The 23,401-nt window shown below is 42.4% G+C and overlaps 1 protein-coding gene and 1 long non-coding RNA gene across 10 annotated transcripts; one reads left to right on the forward strand and one right to left on the reverse strand.

Annotated features, from left to right (window-relative positions):
- Positions 1–351: 351 nt before the first annotated feature.
- Positions 352–22,843, forward strand: LOC148401941 (glutamate receptor-interacting protein 2-like). Of its 4 annotated transcripts, none has more exons than XM_088401088.1 (24): positions 359–681; positions 5,827–5,907; positions 6,990–7,125; positions 8,020–8,165; positions 8,625–8,708; positions 8,780–8,855; positions 9,682–9,827; positions 10,317–10,464; positions 10,537–10,706; positions 13,552–13,680; positions 14,514–14,675; positions 15,003–15,189; positions 16,524–16,669; positions 16,736–16,816; positions 16,946–17,009; positions 17,288–17,433; positions 17,626–17,770; positions 18,024–18,190; positions 18,352–18,534; positions 18,616–18,769; positions 19,428–19,542; positions 19,704–19,904; positions 20,594–20,740; positions 21,564–22,843. In XM_088401088.1, exons 1-24 carry the CDS (start codon positions 504–506, stop codon positions 21,762–21,764), a joined length of 3,393 nt encoding a protein of 1,130 aa, XP_088257214.1. In that variant the 5' UTR covers positions 359–503; the 3' UTR covers positions 21,765–22,843. The 4 variants fall into 4 exon arrangements, with proteins under 4 accessions (XP_088257242.1, XP_088257214.1, XP_088257223.1 ...); XM_088401097.1 differs by having other exon boundaries at positions 14,550–14,675; XM_088401106.1 differs by lacking the exon at positions 359–681 and adding an exon at positions 3,066–3,452.
- LOC148401942 (uncharacterized) lies at positions 674–11,461 on the reverse strand. 6 transcript variants are annotated; one of them, XR_015863532.1, is made up of 6 exons: positions 11,270–11,461; positions 9,314–9,424; positions 9,106–9,242; positions 7,220–7,351; positions 6,228–7,132; positions 674–688 (listed from the first exon to the last, which is right to left on the reverse strand). It is a non-coding gene; the product is annotated as an uncharacterized LOC148401942 (long non-coding RNA). The 6 variants fall into 6 exon arrangements; XR_015863543.1 differs by lacking the exon at positions 674–688 and adding an exon at positions 5,732–6,065 and having other exon boundaries at positions 6,228–7,165; positions 7,230–7,351; XR_015863540.1 differs by lacking the exon at positions 674–688 and adding an exon at positions 5,734–6,065 and having other exon boundaries at positions 6,228–7,154; positions 7,230–7,351.
- Positions 22,844–23,401: the final 558 nt, after the last annotated feature.

A 23,401-nucleotide genomic window follows, 5' to 3' on the forward strand; every position in this document is an offset into this window, starting at 1 on the left:
AGGTTCAACAAGGAAATTGAGGGAAAACAAGTCAGTAAATATGCAGTTGCTGTAAAAAAAATATGGTTTATGGTTCTTAATGGGAATAAAAAGTGCTAGTGGTAAATGAAAAGACCGTTAAAGGATTGTTGAAATGCATAGCCCCTTTTAACACTGAGACCTGTCTACAAATCCTTTATCATTTTTCTTTCGGTAGACCCACAATGGTTTCATTCAATAAATATGTCCAGATTGCGATGTTGAGAGGCGGTACCCCGCAGAGAAAGTTTCCATTGCGATATGGAAGCCAGGCTGTGCCCCTTTGTCGTATGCCATCTGTCACCTCCATAGTGCCAGGGATGCACACAAAAATATGATCTGCCGGTCACCTTGTCAAGCGAGGAGGAGAGAAGCTAAACCAGTCTTCAAGCCACACTTGGAAGCTGGAAGGGACAAGGATTTTTGGCAAAGACTCATTCAGGAAAGTAGAAGAATCCATTGGGTTCTTGTCATAGGTCAAGACGATGAACATGTCAACAAGACTCGTATTTGGAAAAAGCCACCTCACACCGAAGCAAGTCTCGTTTGGCTTCTCACACACCGACCTTCTGAGGAGAAATGGCCACTCTGCAGGAGGGAAGAGGAGGATGTTCTCCTTTTCACTCAGATGTCGACTGGGCATCGTACGCGCGAGGACAAAAGGTACAAACTGAAACACACAAGACACAAAACTGTTTTATTTGTCACCTCATATTTTAAGGACCCCAAAAACATTTCAAATAAATATTGCTGACTAATTCCTTTACAGTTAACTTTTATTTGAATAATCCCAGTACAGTTGGCAAACCAATCCGAAACTCAGTTTTTGCACTCATATATGCTTGTCATGTTGCTGCGCAAACTGGTTTAGAACACACTTGAAAATAAAGCTTTAATTGTCATTTTATTTTTTTGCAACAGCAATTTGCATGATACTATTTTTTTTTCTCCTCGATGACAGTTTTTAGTAACATGGTTGCATGTTCTATGTTGAGAGATGCAACTTCAGAGCATGATTACAAATATTTCAAATAATATGACTATATGAATAATATGGATCGACTGGTCTGTTTTTAGTGTAGCATCTTCTTAGATGACGTCGTTTGTTGCATTTTCACCTTACTACCGCAAGATGGCAGCCTGGTCAGATTAATGGAGATGAGCTGATGTGTGATGAAAAATGGGAGGTCATGTCTTTCGAGGATTTAAAAAAATATAATTTTTTATTTTATTATTTTTTGTTTTATGTCTTTCAAGGATTTAAAAAAGTACATCATTTTAATTTAATTAATTAATTAATTATTTTTTAAAAAAGTGTTTCTTTTATGATTAAATTGCAATGCAAGAACGTTTTAGTTTGTTTTTTACATTAAATTAAACTATTACTATATATTTTTTTTGTATTTTGAGTGACTAGTGTGGTCACGGAACAAATTAAGGTCATATCTCAAAGCACCAAATGTATGAGAGAATTTAGGCCAGTGCTTCTGAAAGTGTTACGGCAAGCAGAGAAGACCTTGCTGGCCCTGATGATCCACCACTAATGTAACGCAATGTAAACTTGCTTTGAAAGGGAGTTTATTCAGTTTCTGGACTGTGTTTTTAGCCTGAGTAATGGTGGTTCTCGTCTCAGAGATGAAAAACCCATACATTAGTGTTTGTTTTTATTGCATTTGTCATCTACTTCCAGAGGTTTGCTTGTAATCACCGCAGCGTCAATATTCCATTTCCTGATTCCCTTCATGCAGCTGGTGATTAATAGGCTATTAGAGAGGAATAAAAAGCTCCCAGAGGAAATTACCCTCAGCTAAGTGTTTTATAACAAGTGGAACAGCTGACTAAATGGATCTAGTGCAGAAATGAGGAATTGTTTGTAACCTCTGGAAATTAGCCTGACCTCTCTTGAATTTTTGTTAAAGAGCTGCCTGCGTGTAAACATTGTTGCATGTGTACAAGGCCTGAGTGGGACTTATTTTTAGCCCTGGGGTTTCCCGGCTCAGACCTTCCCACATGAGTTCTTCATGTTTTAACGAATATATATAATTTTACGCTTATTTTTGTACCAATCTAAAATAGCTTATCATTCCCTCCAACAACAAGATTCATATTATGAAAATAATTCATTAAAATGGACAATATTATAGGTAGGAAGTGTTCACGACATGACTAAACACTTACTGTAACAACGCAGATTTATAAAACATTTTTAATTCAGCAACATTTAGGCAGCCACCATGTCACTTCCTGTTATTTGAAACCAATTCACACCACTTCCAATGCACTTTATGTTCACCACACAGTAACAGGTACGTTAAATAACATCACAAAAATTCTCAGAACAAAATATATATGCAGTATAGCCTGTGCTATATATATATACATCAAAGTGGCCTCGCCTCCACATTCAATTTGGAAATATAATTGCAATGAGAAGGCAATAACAAAGTGAGGACTGCCCAAAAACTTTCTGATGATTTTGAAACAAACAAGCAGATCATAAGAATTGGCTTTTTGGGACCAACTAGCCACCCCAGAAGGACCCCATGAAGCAGCCCGGCCCACCGAGGATTCTCCCGGGGCTCCAGATTATCCACTCCGGGCCTGCATGTGTGTGTGAACGCAGCTTGACTCTGCTCAGCTGGGCTCAGGAAGTGACAGGCGTCGAGGGGTGCGCGTGTGACAAATGTTTCGACAGGTGTAGCAGCGGTTGTGCCAACAGATCTGTTGCCTTCTCTCTTCAGATGGCTCGAATGTCAGGCCAAATGATCATTCAAACCACACGATCACACATGATTACCCCTGCGGAATTGCACATATGCTGTTGTGTACTGTTGTGCACGTGGTGAGCAATTGATACGTGAAGTTTTAGCGTGTGGGTGGATGTGCACGTACGTATAATGACGCTTGTTTGATTTGGTAGGTGAAAACTGTGCGTGTGCACGTGTGAGCGTGCGTTTGTGTGTAGGGGGAGGGAGCAGTGACAGTGGTGTGCTCCCGCCTCACTGAGCCCCTCTGGCAAAGAGAGTGAGTGTGTGTCTATGTGTGTGTGTGTGTGCGCCTGAGAGAGAGGGTTATGTGTGAGTCTGTGAGCACATGAGAAGGGGAATGATAAATCCAGTGGAAAGAGACCAACATTTTGCAAGAGAATGGCAAGAAAGGAATGCATTTATCTCCTTTTGGGGGATTTTTTGCAAAACCAGAATTTGATAGACTTGTTTTTTGGGCATCAAAGTACCAACTGAGACATTTGGAGGAACAGGTCTTGACTTAGGCACGGATAAAGAGAGGGACAAAAATGGGTTGCCTCTTGTATCTGAGCAGGTGAAACGTCCCAGTCACCAACTTATTCCTCAGGTGGACTTACTATCAACAAGGTGACTTTCCAAAGGGAGCTGCAGCCATGCTGTGTGGTCTGAGGAGAGACTCGAAGAACGGTAAGACAAGCCACGCTTCATCTTCACCATGTGTCATCTTTGGTGCCATCCAAGAGGATTTGGGGCGAGAGAATTGTTACAGTTTAACGCCACCGTTGTCGAGACTAAATATATTGCGGGAGAAGGCAAGCGCGTCTCGCCGGCGCCTCGCGCCCTCCTGCCAACTGTAATGTTGACCGATATAGAATTGAACTAGGCCCGTTTGCGAATCAGGTTTGACATCTGAAAATAGCATCATGACCTCATCGACACATTTTTGCCACACCCCCGCCCACTTGCCACATATTTAACCTCCATCCTAATGCGCATGGCACCGAGCGCTCTCATTTAAACCGGCAGTTAATTTATTCATCTTATGTATATTCATCATAGACTCCACAATTAGAATTGCAATGACATGCAGCTCTTCTGGCAAACTCGCAGTCAGTTATTAATCAGCTTGAGCGGAGCATCTTGAGGGCGAGTGATGCTTCTGCTCAGCCTCGGGATGGAAGGCTACAGTGGTGGCCCATCACGTGCCCATCCTCGTAACCTACAGCTAATGTTGCCTTTTGACTGCAATGACAGCTGCTGGACTGTCAAGGCCCCCAGGAATCTGTGTGGTATTAAGATTTTTGCCCAAGATAACATCTTTGTGATGTGGCACTCACTTGTCTATGTGTGCTCGTACCTTTGGGCGAGCACGCTGGGAATTTGTGCAAGGATGTGTGTAAAATACCATAGTATGCTAATGTGTCTTCTTTACATCACGGGTAAATAGACAAAGATATTTCTGTGAGTTAAGGGGCAGGGTGAAAAGCAAAGATTTTGCTTCTTGAGTCTTTGTATCCTGGTCAGAGGTTTCAGACCACAAATGCTTCGACAGAGCCTCTGTGACTTTTGAGTTTGAAGCCCTCCCTCACAGCAGTTGGGTCCTTAGTGGGTTGCTCGGTTTTGGCCGTTAGGTCTTGGCTTGCTGACCAAAAGATGGCAGGTTCAAAACGTGCTGGAGAAGTGCCAGCTTACTTCTTGAGTACAGCCAAGGAACCCTTGAGCAATGTACACAAACCTCCAACTGCACTCTAGATTGCTTTTAGTCTTTGTTCTTTTCTTCAAGCGAAGTAAGAGGGCACCCACCGAGACAATGCGTTGTTGTTCAAAACATCTGGAATCACAATAAATCCACAGCGTTTTTTCAAAATGCAAGCTGCTTTTTTGTTTTGACTTGAGAGCAAGTGATGGCCAGATGAAGACTTGAAGCTTTCCATCCAATCAGTTCAGAAAAACGCTTCATGTGCACACAAATGGCCTAAGTGGCCATAATCTATGGGTGCTGTTTTTTTGGATGGATGGACTGGTTACACTCATAATAAACAATTTTGCCAATGTTTAGTTCTGTGAGGTGTTGCTGCACTTGAAAATCACACCTGTTTTTTTTTCCTGAGAAGAAATATATCCAGCATTGCAAAACACGGCAAATGTTTTTTCAGTTTTTAATCATCATTCTTTTTCGCAGTCCATGAATTAACAATAGTATCTGTCACAAGAAATCTCACAAGGATCCATTTAGGCTTGACACGTGCAGCTCTTTATCATTCTTGACACGTTGTTCTGTCATTGTTAAAACACGGTGAGCTTCCATTTCTGTAGACAGGCACACGTGAGCTCGGCACGTCTTCATTGTCAAGTCTAGTTTACCGTGTTTGGAAATTTGCCAGACCCTGCTGTAATGGTGCACAACCTTTTCTACCAAAATACCAATGCAAAAAAAAATCTTCACCCTTACGCACAGACTGCGATTTGTATCAGATTAGCGCTGAGCACAAAAATAGTATGTCAAATCATTCGGCCAATGAGAAGCACAGCTAACATACATACAATATGTTTCAGGAATGGAAGGAGCAAGAAACGCTTTCTCCCCTGCAGAGCAAATTGAGCATTTATCGTGGCTGCGGCTCTAAATGACTCGAAAATGATGATTTTTCTCCCCATGCACAAAACAGTCCATTAACCGCGTGCTGTTGCATCAGGAGAATCCTCAGGCTCAAGTGGTGGCATAAAACCCTCTTGCTGAAAATACATTCTTGTCATGAATATATCCTCAACATTTTTCTCCATCTGACCTTTTCATAAGCTTGTGTAGGGCTGAGCTAGGACCGATCATTCTCGTACAGAAAGTACATCACGGATTAAGCTGCGTACTGACTCATTCAAATCAAAGTGCCCCCACTATGCAGCCAGCCCCCGCATTAGCCAAGGTGCAGTTGAGGCTAATAAAAGCGTGAGCATCTGTCATGAGGTGCATAATGGTTTGTTCATTTGGCCATCTGCCTCAGAGATTTTCTCCTCATTGAGCCACAGTGTCTCTTAACATACCTCCTTGCTGTCTCCTCAGATGAGGGACCATACGCAAAAGGAAACAAGCAGTCCGGGGTATCTGACCAATCGCATTTCTCCCAGAGGCCCAGCCTTTCAGGTACAATTTAGTCAAACATGACTGCATGTGCATGACTTTGTTTTCTGTCTGTAGCTTGATGCATGTGGATGCACTCAACCTGCATACTTAGTAACAGAGGGGGAAAAAAATGCTTGTATGGCGTCTTAGTCAATGGTAATAATCCGGAGGCAGACACGCTAGAACACATACATGTGGGAAAAAAAAAGTAGTAGTCCTTATTCAACTGACATTTTTGGTAGTATGACATACGTGTTATGAGTTTTAAGTTTTATTTTTTGGAATGTACGATTGATTTTATGAAGCACTTTGAGTGCAAATTAAAATGATCATATACTTACCTGTTAAGGAGAACTGTTGCTGATTATGCATCACTTCTGAATTTTTTTAGGGACCAGAGGTAGTCCCTCCACCTCTGAAAGATTCTCTGTGCATCCTTGTTTTGTCTCGAGATCTGTCCATTGAATATTGGATATTCCGTGATAGTTTCAGCAAAGCTCCTAAATCCCTACACCCCGCGAAAAAAGGTGACAGGGTTGTGCCAGCGAAATTACAATAAATTACTTCTCATCAGGCACACACACCTTCTATCTCTGATTGGTTGTTTGTCCTCTAGCGAGGTGGTTTCTTAAAGATCGAACAAGATCGGAAACTGTCAGGTTTTTATCGCTTGTATTTTTTAATCTGCAAATTCCCCTTTACGTAAGGAAACATTCTCTGAAAAAAACTTAAAACAAACATTTTTTTACATCATTTTGTAATAACTTGGCACACTGAATAGAAAAAAAAGACTTCTTTGCATATAAAAATCGCTTCCCCTCTTATTAATTTTTCAAATGGTTTCACTGAAAAGAAGAAAAAAATATGGGCATGTTATCAAAACATGTATTTGGACTCCACCACTCGAATCAATCACAGCACATTACATCACAAGACTTGATGACACAAATAGAAATCAGAGATCTGAATTCCATGTTTTTTTTCTTCTCATTATTACAATGGTTTTACTTTACTTTCTTTCTGATTCAAGTCATTGCTACAGAGAGTCTAAAACGGGAAATGTTCTATGCTAATGCTTTATTCGCCTTATGGTGGGTCCACAGAAGAGTGCCGAGGAGTGACCACAGTGGACCTGATGAAAAGAGAAGGCAGCAGCCTTGGCCTCACCATCTCCGGGGGCTCCGATAAGGACGGCAAGCCCAGAGTGTCAAATCTACGTCCAGGTGGGCTGGCTGCCAGGTGAGATCTGCTTGCACACCGTGATGCAGCTGAGCAGACGCTGTCTGCATCACTTAGATCCGCTTGTACAATCGTGCTTATGCTGCAAACTTACATTAGCTCACCTGCAGGACTTTACTGTTGTGTTAAGTCAGCTTGATGCCAACAGAGATTTCTCCAAGAAATGCCCTTGTTATTTTATAATGGAGCGCTGAATAGCCAAGTGAACAAAATTTTTTCTTCCTCTCTGTTGATGAAAAAAATAATAATAATCAATCATCATCATCATAATAGTGATACTGACAATAAAAAAATATTTACTGAAAATCAACAATTGAAGAGCAAATACTACTTTGAATTGTGTTTAAACAGAATTGTTTTTAAAAATAAGCTTACAGTTATCAAAGCCAAAGCCTGGGGACAAGTCGGATCTACCGTATAAAAAAACAAACAAAACAAAAGACTTCTCATCCTGTCTCACTAAATAATCACTCCAAGCGGTTCCCCTAAATGTCCAGCATTATGACTACCCGTTTTTCCTAAAATCAACCACGCGAGAGCAAAATGTCGTAGAAAAAAAAAATCACATTTTGCGATGATTAAGCAGCGTGTGACATGCTTGGTGGATGTGTGAGCTAATTTACTGAGTGGAGAGTCATGCGAGCAGACAGGAGAGAGACTGGCAGTGACATTGTGTGATGAGAGGCGACTGGATGACAGGGCCAGTCAGCTCTGCTTGTTAGCGTGCCTGCCTGCCTGTAGCATCCATTGGCAACGGCCCGGAGGTGAGACAGGAAAAAGGGTCAGAATCATTCAATTAATTAGTCCTGCAATGAGTGGCAAGATGACATTCTTGGGGTTTGGAAATTTGTCAATTTTCAAACGAGATGTTTTTAAATTGTCTCCTCCCTCCAGAAGTGACCAGCTGAATGTAGGAGACCACATTAAGTCAGTGAATGGCATCAACCTGTCCAAACTTCGTCACGATGAGATTATCAGCCTGCTAAAGAACATCGGGGAGCGAGTTGTCCTGGAGGTGGAGTACGAGCTGCCTCCGTTACGTACGTCAAGTCTACCCGCACTTGCACTTATAAGTGGATCTTAAAATTCAACACCTCACTGTTCAAATCCAAGATTTTGTAATAAAAAATGAGACCAAGATAGATCAATCATTAATCTTTTCCACCATTACTGTTGAACTCTAATTAATTCTTTTTTTAATCAATTCAAGAGAGGAAAGAAAACTCAGGAGAATCAGTTTCATCTATTCTTCAGCTGAAACTGGGTCTTTAATTATGGAGAGAAGAATTATGAACCGTTTCAACTCTAGTCAATGTTGGCACAAAACCTATGACCTTGTAGTGTGATAGGCCATGTTGAAAAAAATTTGCAATGATTTATCTTGGTCACAAAACCTGGCATTTGAACAGAGTTTTATTTTATATCCACTGCATGTACCGACTATTTCATGTCTTGTAAATGTTGATTCTAATCCAGTCCAATTTATTTTCCTGTAACAGTCCAGACTCCACCAGGAGTCATAAGTAAAACCACAGAGGTGTGTTTGCTCAAAGAGGGCAACAGTTTTGGCTTTGTCATGCGAGGTACGTCAGTGACCGTCTTATTGCGCTAGTCTTAAAGAGAATTGATCTATAGTTCTTCTGGTCTTCACAAGGGGGCTTTCATGAGGACTGGCGCAAGTCTCGTCCTCTGGTGGTGACCCACGTCAGGGCAGGGGGTCCTGCTGACAGGTATGGACAACAGTAGTATTAAATCTGTGCGCTTTAGGTGCATTATTTGCCCTAATTGGTTATTAATGACAGATTTTAAATAGAACTAACTGGCCTCTACCTGAGATGGATAAAAATGGGTGGATTTTGCTTCTGACTTCATATTCCACAAAAGCAATATTAATCAGAATGTTTAGACTAGAGGGGCTGCAAAGAACATATTGTAAAGAATATTTTTGACTTGATTCCCCCTTACAGAAAAAAATCTTACCTCACAAATTATGTGAACGCTGATGAGCTCACAGGAAGAACTAAATCTGTTGTAGGAATGCTTGTCGACAAGTGTTTACACTGATTAATTGTGGAAGAGCATTTAATTGTTCCGCCTTTGACCATATGCCGCTGGCACTGATAGATGAATAAAGATTAAAAAAGTAATTATTTTCACAACAGTGAAGTGAAATTGGAGGATTACCAACCTACTGAGCTCTACACTGGGCATCTGAGACAAATGAAGGCTGTCCAGTGGGACATGGAGAATCGTGGTAGTTGACCACCATCCCTTTCAAGCTTCTTGTCTCTGCTCACCCCTGCGTGAAAGAAACATACACAACACGTGGGGCTTCTCTAAAACCAGAAAGGCCACGGCTTATCCCCCAGGCAAACATTTCACATTTTCCTCATGAAAAGAGGCTGCACCAAAACGCTTGGTCCAATTTAAGCTCATGTCGCCTTCATCTCACCTGGGAGGGAACGCTCACGTGGAACTCTTCAATGATTTAGCATGATGGGTGTCGGGACACTTGCATCTCACCACTGATGTTTTCCCTCTTTTGTCTTTCTCTAGGGAGGGCACGGTAAAGGCTGGCGACAGAATCCTGAGCATAGACGGCATGCCTTTAAACCGTGAGAAGCATGCTGACGCGTTGACCACGCTGATGCAGAGCAGCCAGGAAGCCTTGTTCCTGATTGAGTATGACATCTCTGTCATGGGTGAGCACACACACACGGGGAATATGTGGAGGCATGGTAGGGCAGCGTTGCTCTGAGGGTAAATAATGTGGCCGTTTGGCTCCGTGGACGCAAGTGAGGCTCGGTGCTGGAGATGCCACCAGGGGAGTCGCTCGGGCCCAAGAGCAACAGGGAAAGCGTGGATGGATTACCGTCACGTGTTGCTGGCTCGTTCTCTCACTTCCCCTGTACAACCTATTTGCTTTGTTAACAAGCATGTTTTCCCAACATGACCTATATAAAAATGCTGGATATGAACAGTTGACAAGCATTATGTGCCTCCAAGCTCCAGTGGTGCTGCGGTGGCAAGATGTCAAGCTGCACCCCACTGCTGAATGAAACAATGTAGTTTTTAACATGGCTGGGTTCAAGCACACATGATTTTAGTTTCAATAGCGAGTCATGGGCATTTGGTCTTCTTCTCCAGGCTGGATTTAATGTTTTGAATCAAATGTGTGTTACTTGTTGCAGAAGCAGTGCAACAGGCCTCGGGTCCTCTGCTAGTGGAGATAGTTAAAGGGATCTCCTCCAGTCTGGGCCTCAGCCTCACCACATCCATATACAGGAATAAGCAAGTTATCATCATCGACAAGATCAAGGCGGCCAGCGTGGCCGAAAGGTGAAGCTACCTCATCGACAGACATGAAAAAAATATTCCCAGATTTATTAATCGGCTCTGTCATCGTGTCAGGTGTGGCGCGCTGCACCCAGGCGACGCCTTGCTGACTATCGATGGAACCAGTACTGAACACTGCTCTCTGATGGAGGCCTTGCAGCTTCTGGGGAACACCACTGAGGTTGTCAAACTGGAAATTCTACCATCCAGTCAGAGCCGGCTGCCTGTCCGGCCACAAGACACAGGTAAGGCTATCGTGTGTTCCCGCTTATTAGGGGATGGGGCTGTATTTAGAATTATATAATCACTTGCTTGTTAAGTGGGAGTCAGAATGGAGCTCCATTTCGTGTGGCTCTGATTAAGCCCCAAAAGAGTTTAAAATGTTCTAGTTGGCTTTTTTTTTTTTGCATGATGCGAACACTGACTGGTTTTTGTAACTGTTCATAATCCCCCCAAGAATTAATAAATCAAGTGCGTCAAAATAAATTTCAGCTGTTCTAGTCGGCCTTCCCTGGCATTCGGTTTCTTTCCAGTAAAAGCCTCAAGCTTTTGTGCTAACACTGACAACTCTTTTAATCTGTTCTTAATGCTCTCTACCTTCACCAAGGCTTTTTTTTCTAGCTAAAGAAAATCCTCCCCAAAGCACGATGCTGCTGCCACCACCACATTTTACTGTAGGCAATGTGTTCTTAAACACTATTGCGTATGCACCAAACCGGAATTCATAATAAAAAGTCACAGCGGTATCATTACATTGCAAAAATCTATCTAATGAGGTGTACAAAAGAAGCACATTGTCTTCACTCACAGCATGTACATGCTCTTGGCGTCATCTTTCTTTCCGTGGAGCTGAAATAAAAAGTTTAGCTGTGTCAGGATCGGAATGGAGCAGGGCGACCAAATGCACCAGGATTTAATTGAGGGAAAAGGTCATTGGAAGGGAGGATAAGGGGAACAGACCAACAGAACCAGCAAACAACTTAACAGACCGAACCATACAGGACTGACCGACAGAGACAAGAAGACATCAAACATGAAGACATCAACAACCTGACAGGAACGAGGGTCAGACAGGATTTAAATACACGACAGGTAACAAGAGGCAGGTGACTGATTGCATTGATTGTGAGGTAACACAAGAGGGGAGGGGCAACGCCAACAGAAACCATGGTAACCTAGACATAATAAAGCAACCGAGTCGGGACAAGCTGCCTCCCAGCGGTTTCTTGCATGTACTGTGAATCAGCCAGTGTGTGTAGCACGTGAGCTTGCATGTGTGTGCATGTACTACATACAGGATCTTGAGTCCCACACTGGAGACATGATGGATACAAACAACAAACCACTCACACATTCGTATTGACCACTCTGCAGCTGTTTTACAAGCCACAAGGAGCTCCTGTGGGCCATTTAACTTCCCTCAACGTGCAGCGCATACGCAGTCATTTGCATGTCCTCTGAAATCTTCAGTTTCTTGTCATATTGCAAAACCACATTTTGACAGCCCATTTACCCCCAAGCAGCATGACCATAAAATGCAGTGCTTAATCTCCTATGGGCGGTTTTGAGATTGATCTGGCCACTATGAGATTAGGAGCTTTTTTTTTTTTTTTTTTAAACCAGCCCAGAATGAGAAAAACATTTCTTAAAGAGTCTCGTCTAGGTGATCTTAGTGTGAACGGTCAAGAGCTTTGTCAGATAAGGACCATTTCACCAGGATGAAGAGTCCTAGGTTATTTCATGCGAGTGGAACGTATCATAAAAGTATCATGCGCTTAATGTGTCGTCATCCATGGTTGCAGCAAATCCGCCTTGCATGTGAGCAAGTTGTCGCAGATTAGACCCCCGCTGAGGAAGCAGCAAGGATTACTGTCACATTTAGCGTGCAGTGACACACGTCTTAATGAATCTGTAAAGGAAGTTAATTATTGAGGTGCTTCCCACACACAAGGTCATCTTATTTCATAAGAAGGCCTCACTGTTATCTGAGTCCATGTCTGCTCGTTGTCAGGAGCAGTCTCATGCGGCCAATTACACTGGGCGCTTGATTTCATAGAAGGCTACACAGTACTTTTGAAATTCTAAAACCACATGCAGAGGGCCTTGAGATACGAGTGATGCTATTTACAAGTTTTTCTTGATACAATTTTTTGCTTTGACTTGAGAGCAAACATTTGAGATGCAAATGGCGGTGAACTTGACTCACTTCGCAATAAGCAGCTGTTTGGGCGATAGTGAACATAAACATGATCTCTTTTTAAAACAACCACTTTCACTTTAGATAAATCTCTTTAGGTTAATGCTAATTAACATGATTAGAATGTGTGATTACATTTTTTTGGAGGGAAAGAATAGACGATTACTGCATTTTAATCATGCATAACTGAGGGTTTAGTATTTTATTTGGCCAGAAGCGGAGCTGCACTGTGTTTGTTTACGGACTTTGCATTTAGCTAGCATTAGGTAGATAAGACTTTTTGTCTCTTACTTAGTGTGTTGGAATCCCATCATTTTGCACAATGGCTTCAGCATCATCATTTTGATGGCTAATTTTCAGCCAAAGTCACAAGGGCCACATAGAATGAAGTGGAAGCTCGGCTCTGGCCCGCACGCTTTAGGTTTGACACCAGACCAATATGACCTTTGCACCTCATTAGACAGCATGCAATCAGCTGTCCCAATAAAGGCGTGTGTTTCGTGCCGCCAAGGACAGCAGCATCATGCCTAGCGGTTATCTTGCGCATAGCCTTTGGAGCTTTTTCGAGAAGAATATTCTAAACATGATTTCCAATTTCAATGCAGTTTTTTGGAAGTTTGCCAGAAAACGTAAGCTTCTGTATTCTCACCATCCACCGTTTACCATCAGTGTGCGTCAAACAGTCTTAACACATCAAACCAAAGGATTAGGTGCACCATGACGAAAGACATTAAATATCAATTACTGCGCTCTGGATAATCCCCCAGGCGGTGTGTTTTGGTGCAATTTTAGACACGGGAGTGGAAGTGTGATTTCATGGGTAGGATTTAGAAAACGTGCATAATACAAGAGCGTGTTCTGCCTCACTCCTAAGTGCTGATTTGTCTCTGCAGTAAAAGTACAGAAGAGCAGTCATCATCACTGGGACCAAAGCAGCAACTTCTGCTTACCTCCTCACGGCAGCCTCGGCAAGACATGGAGCAGCCCAAGCCACCCACACAATCAGCAGGACCACTGCAAATGTAAGTGATCGTTTGTGACAGCCTCGCTGCTGGCAAGACGTCATCGGAGGAGCCAATTCTTCAACACCTTCGATAAATCTTTGCAACCTTGACAACCACATACCTTTTTAGATCACCTGCGTGAATGAAAGCAAGGTTGTGTTTTGCTATGGACTTTTTTCCTATCCCCAGCATCAGGAGCTTATCTAATTCCTTTAATTGGTCTTAAAATACAGTGTTTTATTTAAAATAATCAATCCATTGAACAATTAAGTGCTCTAGATGGCACAAGGTACAACTAGGCTTAATCCAGGGGGTGAGCAATTCTGCAACCCCACCCAGCAAGGGCCCAGTGTCCTAAAATTATACATACCCTGCAAATAGACTAGATAGTTACGCACAAAATTATTCCATTGTATGAATAAATTCAGTCTTGACTGTATGTGTCTCCTGTGATTGGCAGTTGCCCAGTTCGTGGTGTGCATTGCCTACCACCTGAAGACAGCTTGCGGTTCAGAGAATGCATGGATGGAAAACATAACATAAAGGACAGTGTCATGAAAAGCTGGTTTTATGGAGTGTAATTAAGAAAGTCACACGCTGCAGTGGTTAGAAAGTGTGGTACCACTTCTATTGTGAGAATTGACGATTAATGTTCATTAGTACAGAGCACTAGAGGTACGCTGGAGTCTTTTTGTTTTTTTGGAGTGGTTTGTTTTTAAACATTTGGGTAAAGTGATTAAATGAGCCGCCTTCTATTTTTCTATTGCAAGAGGTCGCTTTAATAAAGATTGGAGAAAGTCAGCTCTATTCGAGGCTGTCGATAAGTAGAGTGCAATGTCTCATGTCTGCAGCTCTGGTGAGTGGTGGCTTCTCCCCTTCCTCCACAGCCACCTCAGGCTTCAGCAGTCAGGGGAGCAGCACGCTGCCCTGCCCCATGGTGCCCACCGCACCCACCAGTCCTCGGACCTCGACTGGCAAGAGGCGGAACAGAAAGAAGGACCACAAGAGCTCATGTATGACAAATTGGATGGGTGGATGGGTTGGTGGGTTGAGAGGGAGGGAGGGAGGGAGGGAGGGAGGGATGTTCAGGTAGGTTGGCTGTTTTATTTCTATAGTTTAGCTTCCTTTAAAAGTCTTTGGTTATGGTTTCTTCCTGCCAGTGTCTCACACTGTAAATCTAAAAATTGACTTGACACTTCTGAATGACTCATTTTGTTTCTGTCACCCTGCGTGTGTGGTAGACTAGTACATGCCTGTTTTTATTTCACACCAGTTCCTCATGTTGCATTTCTATGTTATGTCTCCACTAACCTCCCCCTCCATGATGTCCCCTCTTTCAGTGTCGCTGGCATCTAGTTCTGTAGGCCCTGGGGGCCAAGTTTTTCACGTGGAAGTGAGCGAGGTCGTCCTGAGGGGGAATCCGCTTACAGGTTTTGGGATCCAGCTGCAAGGGGGTGTCTTTGCTACAGAAACTCTTTCTGCTCCACCCATCATCCGCTTCATTGAACCAGACAGCCCAGCTGAGAGGTAAAGCACAGACACCAAATACGAAGCACAATTCATACACTATAGAGAGTCACCTTGAACTTGGAGAGCTAATCATTCAGCCAGGCAATGACACATCAAGCAGGCTAATTTTAGCCACATGAGTATTTGGTTTGAAGGCAGACACATTAGAGATGCATCACGCTGATAGAAATGAGGCCGACAGACAAATAACTCAACATTATCTTTCACTTTGTTCCTCTTCCAAACAAGGGTTTTCATACGCATCAAGGGGAAAATTTACTTACCTTACTCATTAATGACAATGTTGAAAGATAAGATAAAGATACACAGACTGGCTATCAAACAGGATCAGTGTCTGTAGTAAAGTAAAAAGAAAAGTGAAAAACAGTGGGTGCACAAGTGGACAGACATAACTCAAAGGCATATTTTGTACCCATTGTGAAAAAAATAATACAACTACAATTTGCCAGTCGTGCAAATGTGTTATACTGCCTCCAGGTGGCCAGGTTTCGCACACTTGAAGGAGTAGCACAGGTCATTAAATTAAAGCAAAAATAAAAATCAAACAAATGCCCGAACTGTTAAATTCTTCCAAATCTGTTGAATTGTTGAATATTTTTATAAACTACAATGTCATAGAGTGCTATTTCCCACATTCTAAATGTCATTTCACAAATTGCATTTTTGGTGGGGGGCTCGGGGGTTTACACATTGTCAGTTCCATGCATCTCAATGGGGAAAGATGCTTATAAAAGTGGATGCACATTTAAAAAAAAAAAAAAAAAACCTGACCTTTTTTCCCCTCTTTTTTTTTGGGCTGTTTGTTTAAAATTGACCTTGCCAACTCAAATGTGTTCATGTCTCCTGTTACGTGCCTTTTTGGTGTGGCCCACTGTCCTGTGAGGTAATGATGGCATTGCACAGGGTCAACCCCCCTGTGTGGCATAATTTAAATCAAGCAGTAGTGGAACAGTTGTTCAGTCCGGGGGATTCTGCCCCCACTGGGATGTAAGCACCTAAGCTTCCATGCAAAGCATAGTCTGCCGCGGGGATGTTGGTCAATTAACATTTTATGACAGGACTTCATTTCATAGGCGTGACGTAATCTCCAAGGATAAGCTAAATTCTACTGGCTATCCAAAATTGATGACAAGGTGTGATGACGCCTGTAGAGATGAGGTATATTCTAATGAGAACCAGTATAGCTGTAGCCCTAAAAAAAAAAAAAAAAAAAAATATATATATATATATATATATATATATATATATATATATATATATATATATATATATATATATATATATATATATATTATTGGGTTTGTTGCATGTTATTGTGCTTTTGTGTGCAGGTGTGGCTTGATACAGGTTGGAGATAGACTCTTAACCATTAATGGTATCCCTACTGAAGATGGCACTTTGGAGGAGGCCCATCAGCTGCTCAGAGACTCCGCTCTGGCCAATAAGGTTACAGTGGAGATTGAATTTGATGTCGCAGGTACAATTTATTATAAATATCCATACAAGGACTGTGCAGCCACTTACGTTTTGTTCTGTTCATTAGAGTCGGTGGTTCCTAGCAGCGGCACCTTCCATGTCAAACTACCCAAGCGAAGAGGAATGGAGATGGGTATCACCATCAGTGGTGAGTGTTTGGTATAAATCTGTCCAGCAGGGTACAGTATTGCGTTGATCACGACAGCCACTCTGTGAACAAAATCTGATGACATCTCATTCCCTTTCTCCCTGTTTTTGTTTTTTTTCTGAAAACCAGCAAGCAAGAAGCCTGGCAAGCCACTCATCATCTCTGACATTAGAAAAGGAAGCATAGCACACAGGTATGTCATTTGTCACACACATGACTTGCTTCATCAACAATCTCTCTCTGCGTGGGATTAAAAAAACAAAATCTGCACGGCAAATCTAATAAATCATAATTGGATTGTTCAGTGGCGCAGTGGAAGTATGTTTGAGAAGGGCTCAGTGATGCTTAGAGCTAAGGGTGAGGTTGGGGTCACCCCTAATGATCCCGATGAGATCGTAATAGGATTGACATAATGAGTCGAGCGGCTCCCCTGGTTCCAAGTAATAGCTTTGGTCCCTTTGACACTTGCAGGACGGGCACTCTGGAGCCCGGAGACAGGTTGCTGGCTATAGACAGTGTGCGTCTTGAGGACTGCACCATAGAGGACGCCATGCACGTCCTGGATCAGGCCGAAGACATGGTCAAGCTCCGAATACAGAAGGATGAGGACAACATTGGTAAGGGTGTGCTTTAAAACACAAAGCATCTTGAATATAAGCAGTAGTGTTTGCCAACTTTGGTTGAGCAAAGGCACTTATTGCAAAAGTAGAATAAAATCCCATGACATACCAGCACTGAAAAAAAACATCTCACAAATTCACAGTCCATAATCTGGCTCATTAAAATTGAACACAAGTCTTATTCTCCAGATGAGCTGGAGATGTCTGGTTCCATCATCTACACTGTAGAGCTGAAGAGATATAACGGACCTCTGGGGATCACCATTTCAGGCACGGAGGAGCCTTTTGATCCTATCGTCATTTCGGGTCTAACCAAAAAAGGCCTGGCTGAGAGGTGAGATGTGGGCAGCAGGAGAGGTCACAAATGAAACCAAGGCTGGCATTTGATTCCGAAGAGACGCTACTGCCCCCTGTGTAAATGTTTTCGGTTGAATAGGACAATGGCTGTCTCATTTCTCTTTTCTATTACAAGAAGCCACTTTGTCTGCGGCTCTGTCGGCGAGCTGGCAGCCGCACGGTTTTCTGATTCGTCCTGGCTGTCGGCACTGTCTGGTATCTCCGTCCCCTCTTCTCTCCAAACTCTGCAGGACCGGGGCCATTCACATAGGGGACCGTGTGCTGGCTATCAATGGGGTCAGTCTGAAAGGCAAAACGTTGAGCGAGGCTATCCACCTGCTGCAGATGGCGGGGGAGTCAGTCACCCTCAAGATCAAGAAACAAGTAGACCGTGTGTCAGCCTCGCCTCGCTCTCATGGCAAGAAAGCACACTTGTTCTCAAATGCCTTCAGTGTGAGGGATGGAAGAAAATAAATAAAATAAAAGAATAACTTCCATTTTCTATACTGCAGGGCACAAGACAACCATTTATGTTTTTTTGTCTTAACATTTGGCTCCATTGGCATGGCTCCCTTTCAGAATATGATGCGAGGAGGGTCCTGGACAGAGAAACTGGCTTTCTGAGTGACTTAGAGGATGAATTGATGGATGCGCAGAGAATCACTAAACCCTCCGAGATGTACTCCGCCACGGTGCCCAGTATTGACTCCGCCATGAGCTCCTGGGATGGCTCGGGATGTGACCCCGGGTACAATAGCCAAGGTGAGGTCGGGAGAGGATGTCCTTTCCAAAGCAGAGCAGTTACCTAGCCTGTTTCTTCCCAAAAAAATATTTGTTTTTTAGGAACTTATCTACACAAAGACATGTTACTCAATGCCAATGACTGGAGAAGAACAAAGTACAGGAGCCCGGTCGGGTCCAGCTCGACAGGACTGATGCAGCACTCCGGGCTCTACGACGGGAGACTAACTGAGGATGACTGGGACAAGATGCCTGGGTAAAAAAAGCACAGGCCTTCTCCTTCACTTTCCTTCCTGTGGGCTCCTTTTGATGTCAATGCAGCTTTAATTCTTTCACAAAATGTTATTTCTGTGAGCTTCTGTTTTGCTTTTTCTGTTTGATTTGTTTGACCAAAGCAAAGTGCAGTGTGTGAGTCATACCGTACTGTAGATAGATGGAGCAACATTTGCTTGTCAATTGATGCTTTTATGTTTTGTTTGCTTGTCCAAACTGTCCTTTTTTTTTCTTCTTCTTTCTCAGGTATTCTCTCTCTGATCTGCTTTACTAATTGCCCACAAGCTCTTTGGTGTGTCACCTTTTTCATGTCCACACCAAAACACATCGGGACACATCAGTCTCTCTTTGTACTTTTTTTCTTTTTTTGTCACAGGCTTTCATTGTTTGATTTTTTTTTTTGTGTGTGTGTGGTGACAATTGCATTTGTATTTCGAAAGAGAAAACATTTGTGAAGGACTCTTCTTCAATGTGTCCAGTGTGGTCTTGAGACTTTTTTTTTTTAAAGGGACTCTCCTTTGCAAAGCCCCAGAAACAAACAATAAAGTGCAAAGCTACATTTCCCATGCTCCTCTGTGAAGACAGCTCCGGCCTCAAGACAACAAGACTGCTCTCATGTTGTGGTTCCTGCATTGTCGTAGATTCATCAGCCCCCCTCATTGCCATGGTACCCTGAATCAGGACGATAGCTTTTGGTCTCAAGCTCTGCAGGACCTGGAGACTTGTGGCCAGTCTGAGATCCTCAGGGAGCTGGAGGTAGGCCCCTTTTTCTCATCCCCCCCCCACCTCGTTTCACATGCCAGATGACGCTTTATGATCATCTCCTGTGTTTGTAATCTGCTATTGAATCCGACAAGGCAGACAGGGCACGTTGCCACACTACATTTTCATCTTTTTTTTTTTGTGTGCTCTTACAGGCATCTATGACAAGTAGCGCTTTTAGTCTCTACCTAGAGGAGACCAAGACTGATGAGGACTCAATGTTTCTGTCCGAAATAAGTCCCATTAAACAAGCGGAACCTAAAGTGGCACCAAAGAACAGCAGCAACCTCAACATATTGAGCGGATGTGGCAGAGGCTCCAATAGTTTGTCTTCGACGACTCTGGCCCTGCACAAGGTAAGCGTGACCTTGTTTTTGCTTTTCAAATGAGCTAGTAGGTCTAAAAATGAAAAATCTCTCTGCTTCATGCTCATCTTGATGTTTATCAGATGGTCTGAGCATGTATCATGATGTCCTTCAGACTGTTTGGGTAATATATTATGAGTTGAAACTGTTCAGTTGTTATCATTGAACGTTATCACGGCAGCAAATCAAAGCTACTATTTGGTCATAACAGTTGTGCGTTGATAGTCCCAACAGATAAATATATATGTATATTTTTACATTGATGTAGTACTTTTTATGACTTGGTATGAGCTAAAACTTCTTATGAGCTACTCATATTACAGTCAAACCTTTCCCAGTTCCTTCAACATTTAGCCAATCAATTTATGAGTCATGACACCTCACCTAATGCATATTTACACTGATTTTTATAAATATGAACAGGTTTTTTTTCTTTTTTCGAGAGGTTGCCTTTTTACCCTGTTGTATTTTTTAAAATTTCTGAATATTTTCCATATTTGAGGGTTTGATACTGACCCAATTATCTCTGTTAGAAATTCAAATTTAAAAAATCAGCAAATGTCACTGCTTCAGTTAAACAAGTGGGCCAAGTGTATTTGGTGGTATTGATCATTATGTAAATGATTTTATATACCCCAGATATAGTAAATGTAAACACGTCTAATATCTGTGACTATCAGGTGACTATCAGAAAGGACCCCGAGAGCCGTGACTTTGGATTCAGTGTATCTGACGGACTTGTGGAGAAAGGAGTGTTTGTCAACATGATCCGCCCCAAAGGCCCGGCTGATCAGGCAGGCCTGAAGCCTTACGATCGTATACTTCAGGTACTTCATATTTCTGTGAACCCAAATGACGTGTCTTGAGCTTCAACTCTTTGCTTGACAAAAAAGTTATTAACAACTTAAACTACACCCTTAAAAAGGCTATCTTAAAAACAACCATTGGACTTATTTTTTTTCCAACCCTTCTTGTTGGTGTTTTGTAATGCAGAAGTGAACCGATACGAAAGAGTATTTCCATGCCTAGTCTTATACACTATTCAAAAATATTTGCTGAATATACCTCACCTATTTAATGTTAGGTGCTCTGAGTTACTGAAATGCCCTAATATGCCACTAAATGGTGCCAAAGTGCTGTCTATTAAAGAAGCGATTTGTTAGGCCACAAATAGCAAAAATTGAATAGTAATTGACTGCCCCTGAAAACATTTATAATTGCCCTGTTTACTACAAACTGTGGTCCTAAAACTGTTATCTAACATCATTACCCATGAATACAGATGATTTGATTTTGAAATAATGCAGCATAGTTTCCACCAACAACAAAGGGTAAACTTAACTGCTCCTATTACATGCAAAGCTAGTCAGACATTGAGTTTGTTCTGTTACATCATGGCAATTTCAAGAATTAAACCGCCTGCGCACCCTAACGAACATTGCAGCTCCTTTTTGTTAGTTTTGATTTGGCCACCGGGGGCAGCATAATAGTATGCCGACACAAACGAAAACATTCTTAACCCCTGTAAGCTGCAGTTATGGGGTATTTTTCCACAGAGCATAAAGAATATATGCCTAGGAGCATTGTTTACTCGACTCAACTAAGTCGAAATGAAGAGATCATTTTTCATGTCTGATTTGATTCTTCCAGGTGAACCGTGTGCGGACTAGAGACTTGGACTGCTGTCTCACTGTGCCCCTGATTATGGAAGCGGGAGGCAGCCTAGATCTGGTCATTAGCAGAAATCCAATGGAAACAAGCAACACCAAGGGTCTGCCTGGCGACCGCAACAACCCTTCCATCTCACTGCTCTGCTTTTCTGAGCACTGCACCAACAGCATTGCCCTGTGAGCACAAACATAGACGGGCTGGCACCTCGCACGTACACACTCCCATCATTACATCACTCGCACACTCCTTTCGGTCACATTGCACCTGCCGGACGTTCATGATCGGTGTTAATGTTCACATGATGCTTTTCAGAGGGGGCTCCAGTTCACGGGCACTCCTTCCCCACTAGCACATGGCAAAGCTTTATATCATGGCAGCCATTACTCACAGAGCACATAGCCAACAATTATTTCTTGAATTGACTTATCCTCACTAGTATGCAGTTAAGTCGTTATATGCTCACGTATGCACAGGGTGTTAGGACATTTAAGGGTCATAGTGCATTTGGCAGTTATTTTCTTGGCTCGCCGTCCATGTTTCCATACAGAAGAACCGGACTGCTCCAAATAGAATTTTCACTGCCGCTACCAGTCGAGCTTCATAAAAGGTTACATCGTATATGTTAATCACACTTGCTTGCTTTTCTCGGGGACGTCCTTGGGAGGGATCACTGCCAATATTGTGTCGGATTTTTTTTCTCCACCTTTCTCAGCATCATCACGTGCACGTTTATCGCTGCCAATATTGTGCCATTCTTTTTTTTCTCAACTTTCTCAGCATCACCACACGCACGTTTACACTTAATGGGAATTCGCGGACTTTTCTTTGTGTGACTGTTTATTTTTTGGGACCACCACCTGACCCATGTTGCTGGCACGACCTCAGCAAGTGACTTATTAACTAACAGAAGTGGTGTTATGTCTTGTTTACCTCCATGGGGTTGTTGTGAGAGTGACCCCCCCCCCCCCTAAACAGCCCTCCAGTTTAAATGAAGCATTGACATCCTGTATTGGCTGCTGTGTGCACGGCCTTCGAGCCCTCACACAGTGTCAGCATGTCAATCAAATGTCTACAGAGGCCTATTTTTAAAAGCTTTATATATGAATCAAATGTTCTGATGCTATTCTGGTGTAAACTGTTTTTATTTCTCATTCATGCACGTAAAATGTTTTGCCTAAGTTATACAGAATGTGGTGTCTTTATTTTCTATTATGTATACGGAAAGATGTACTTTTTTAAATAAATTGTTTTTAAAACCACTGAGTGTTTTTTTTTTTTGGTTCCGTAGGGGAGTGCTCTTTTAGTGGCTCTTGATGCAGAGGCCATCTGTTTACCCACCAAAATATTACTAGACATAATTATTGGTCATTATTAGCCATCAATGCAATTTATTACTATGACTGTGTACTAAAGAAAGCATTGTATTGGACAAAACATTGCTGCAAAGGCTAAATCAATTTAAAAGATTAAACTGTATCATGCTATTTTGAACTTTCCAGGGGTACTTGTAGACAAATATAATTTGATACTAATTGCTTATGAAATACGAGTTTTTTGGGGACTGCTTTAACCTGAACGTTTAACGTCTGGTTCATAAAAACCCCACACGCACGTTTCTCGGACGAAACCCTTGTGACTGTAATTCATGTTTAAATGTAGTTTTTATTCGTAATTAGTAATTCAATTATTCTTTCACGCACTGCTAGTGGTACTAGTCTCACTGCTTCAGTGGATACTTTTCTGCTTTTGCCTGAAATAACACTCGGAAAGTAAGTTCATGAAGTCTGTCTCTGATTCAACAGTGCTCTAATCAAACA

This window comes from Syngnathus floridae, chromosome 2 (genome assembly GCF_059516105.1).
Source record: "Syngnathus floridae isolate MCC-2025c chromosome 2, RoL_Sflo_1.0, whole genome shotgun sequence".
NCBI classification, from domain to species: Eukaryota; Metazoa; Chordata; class Actinopteri; order Syngnathiformes; family Syngnathidae; genus Syngnathus; species Syngnathus floridae.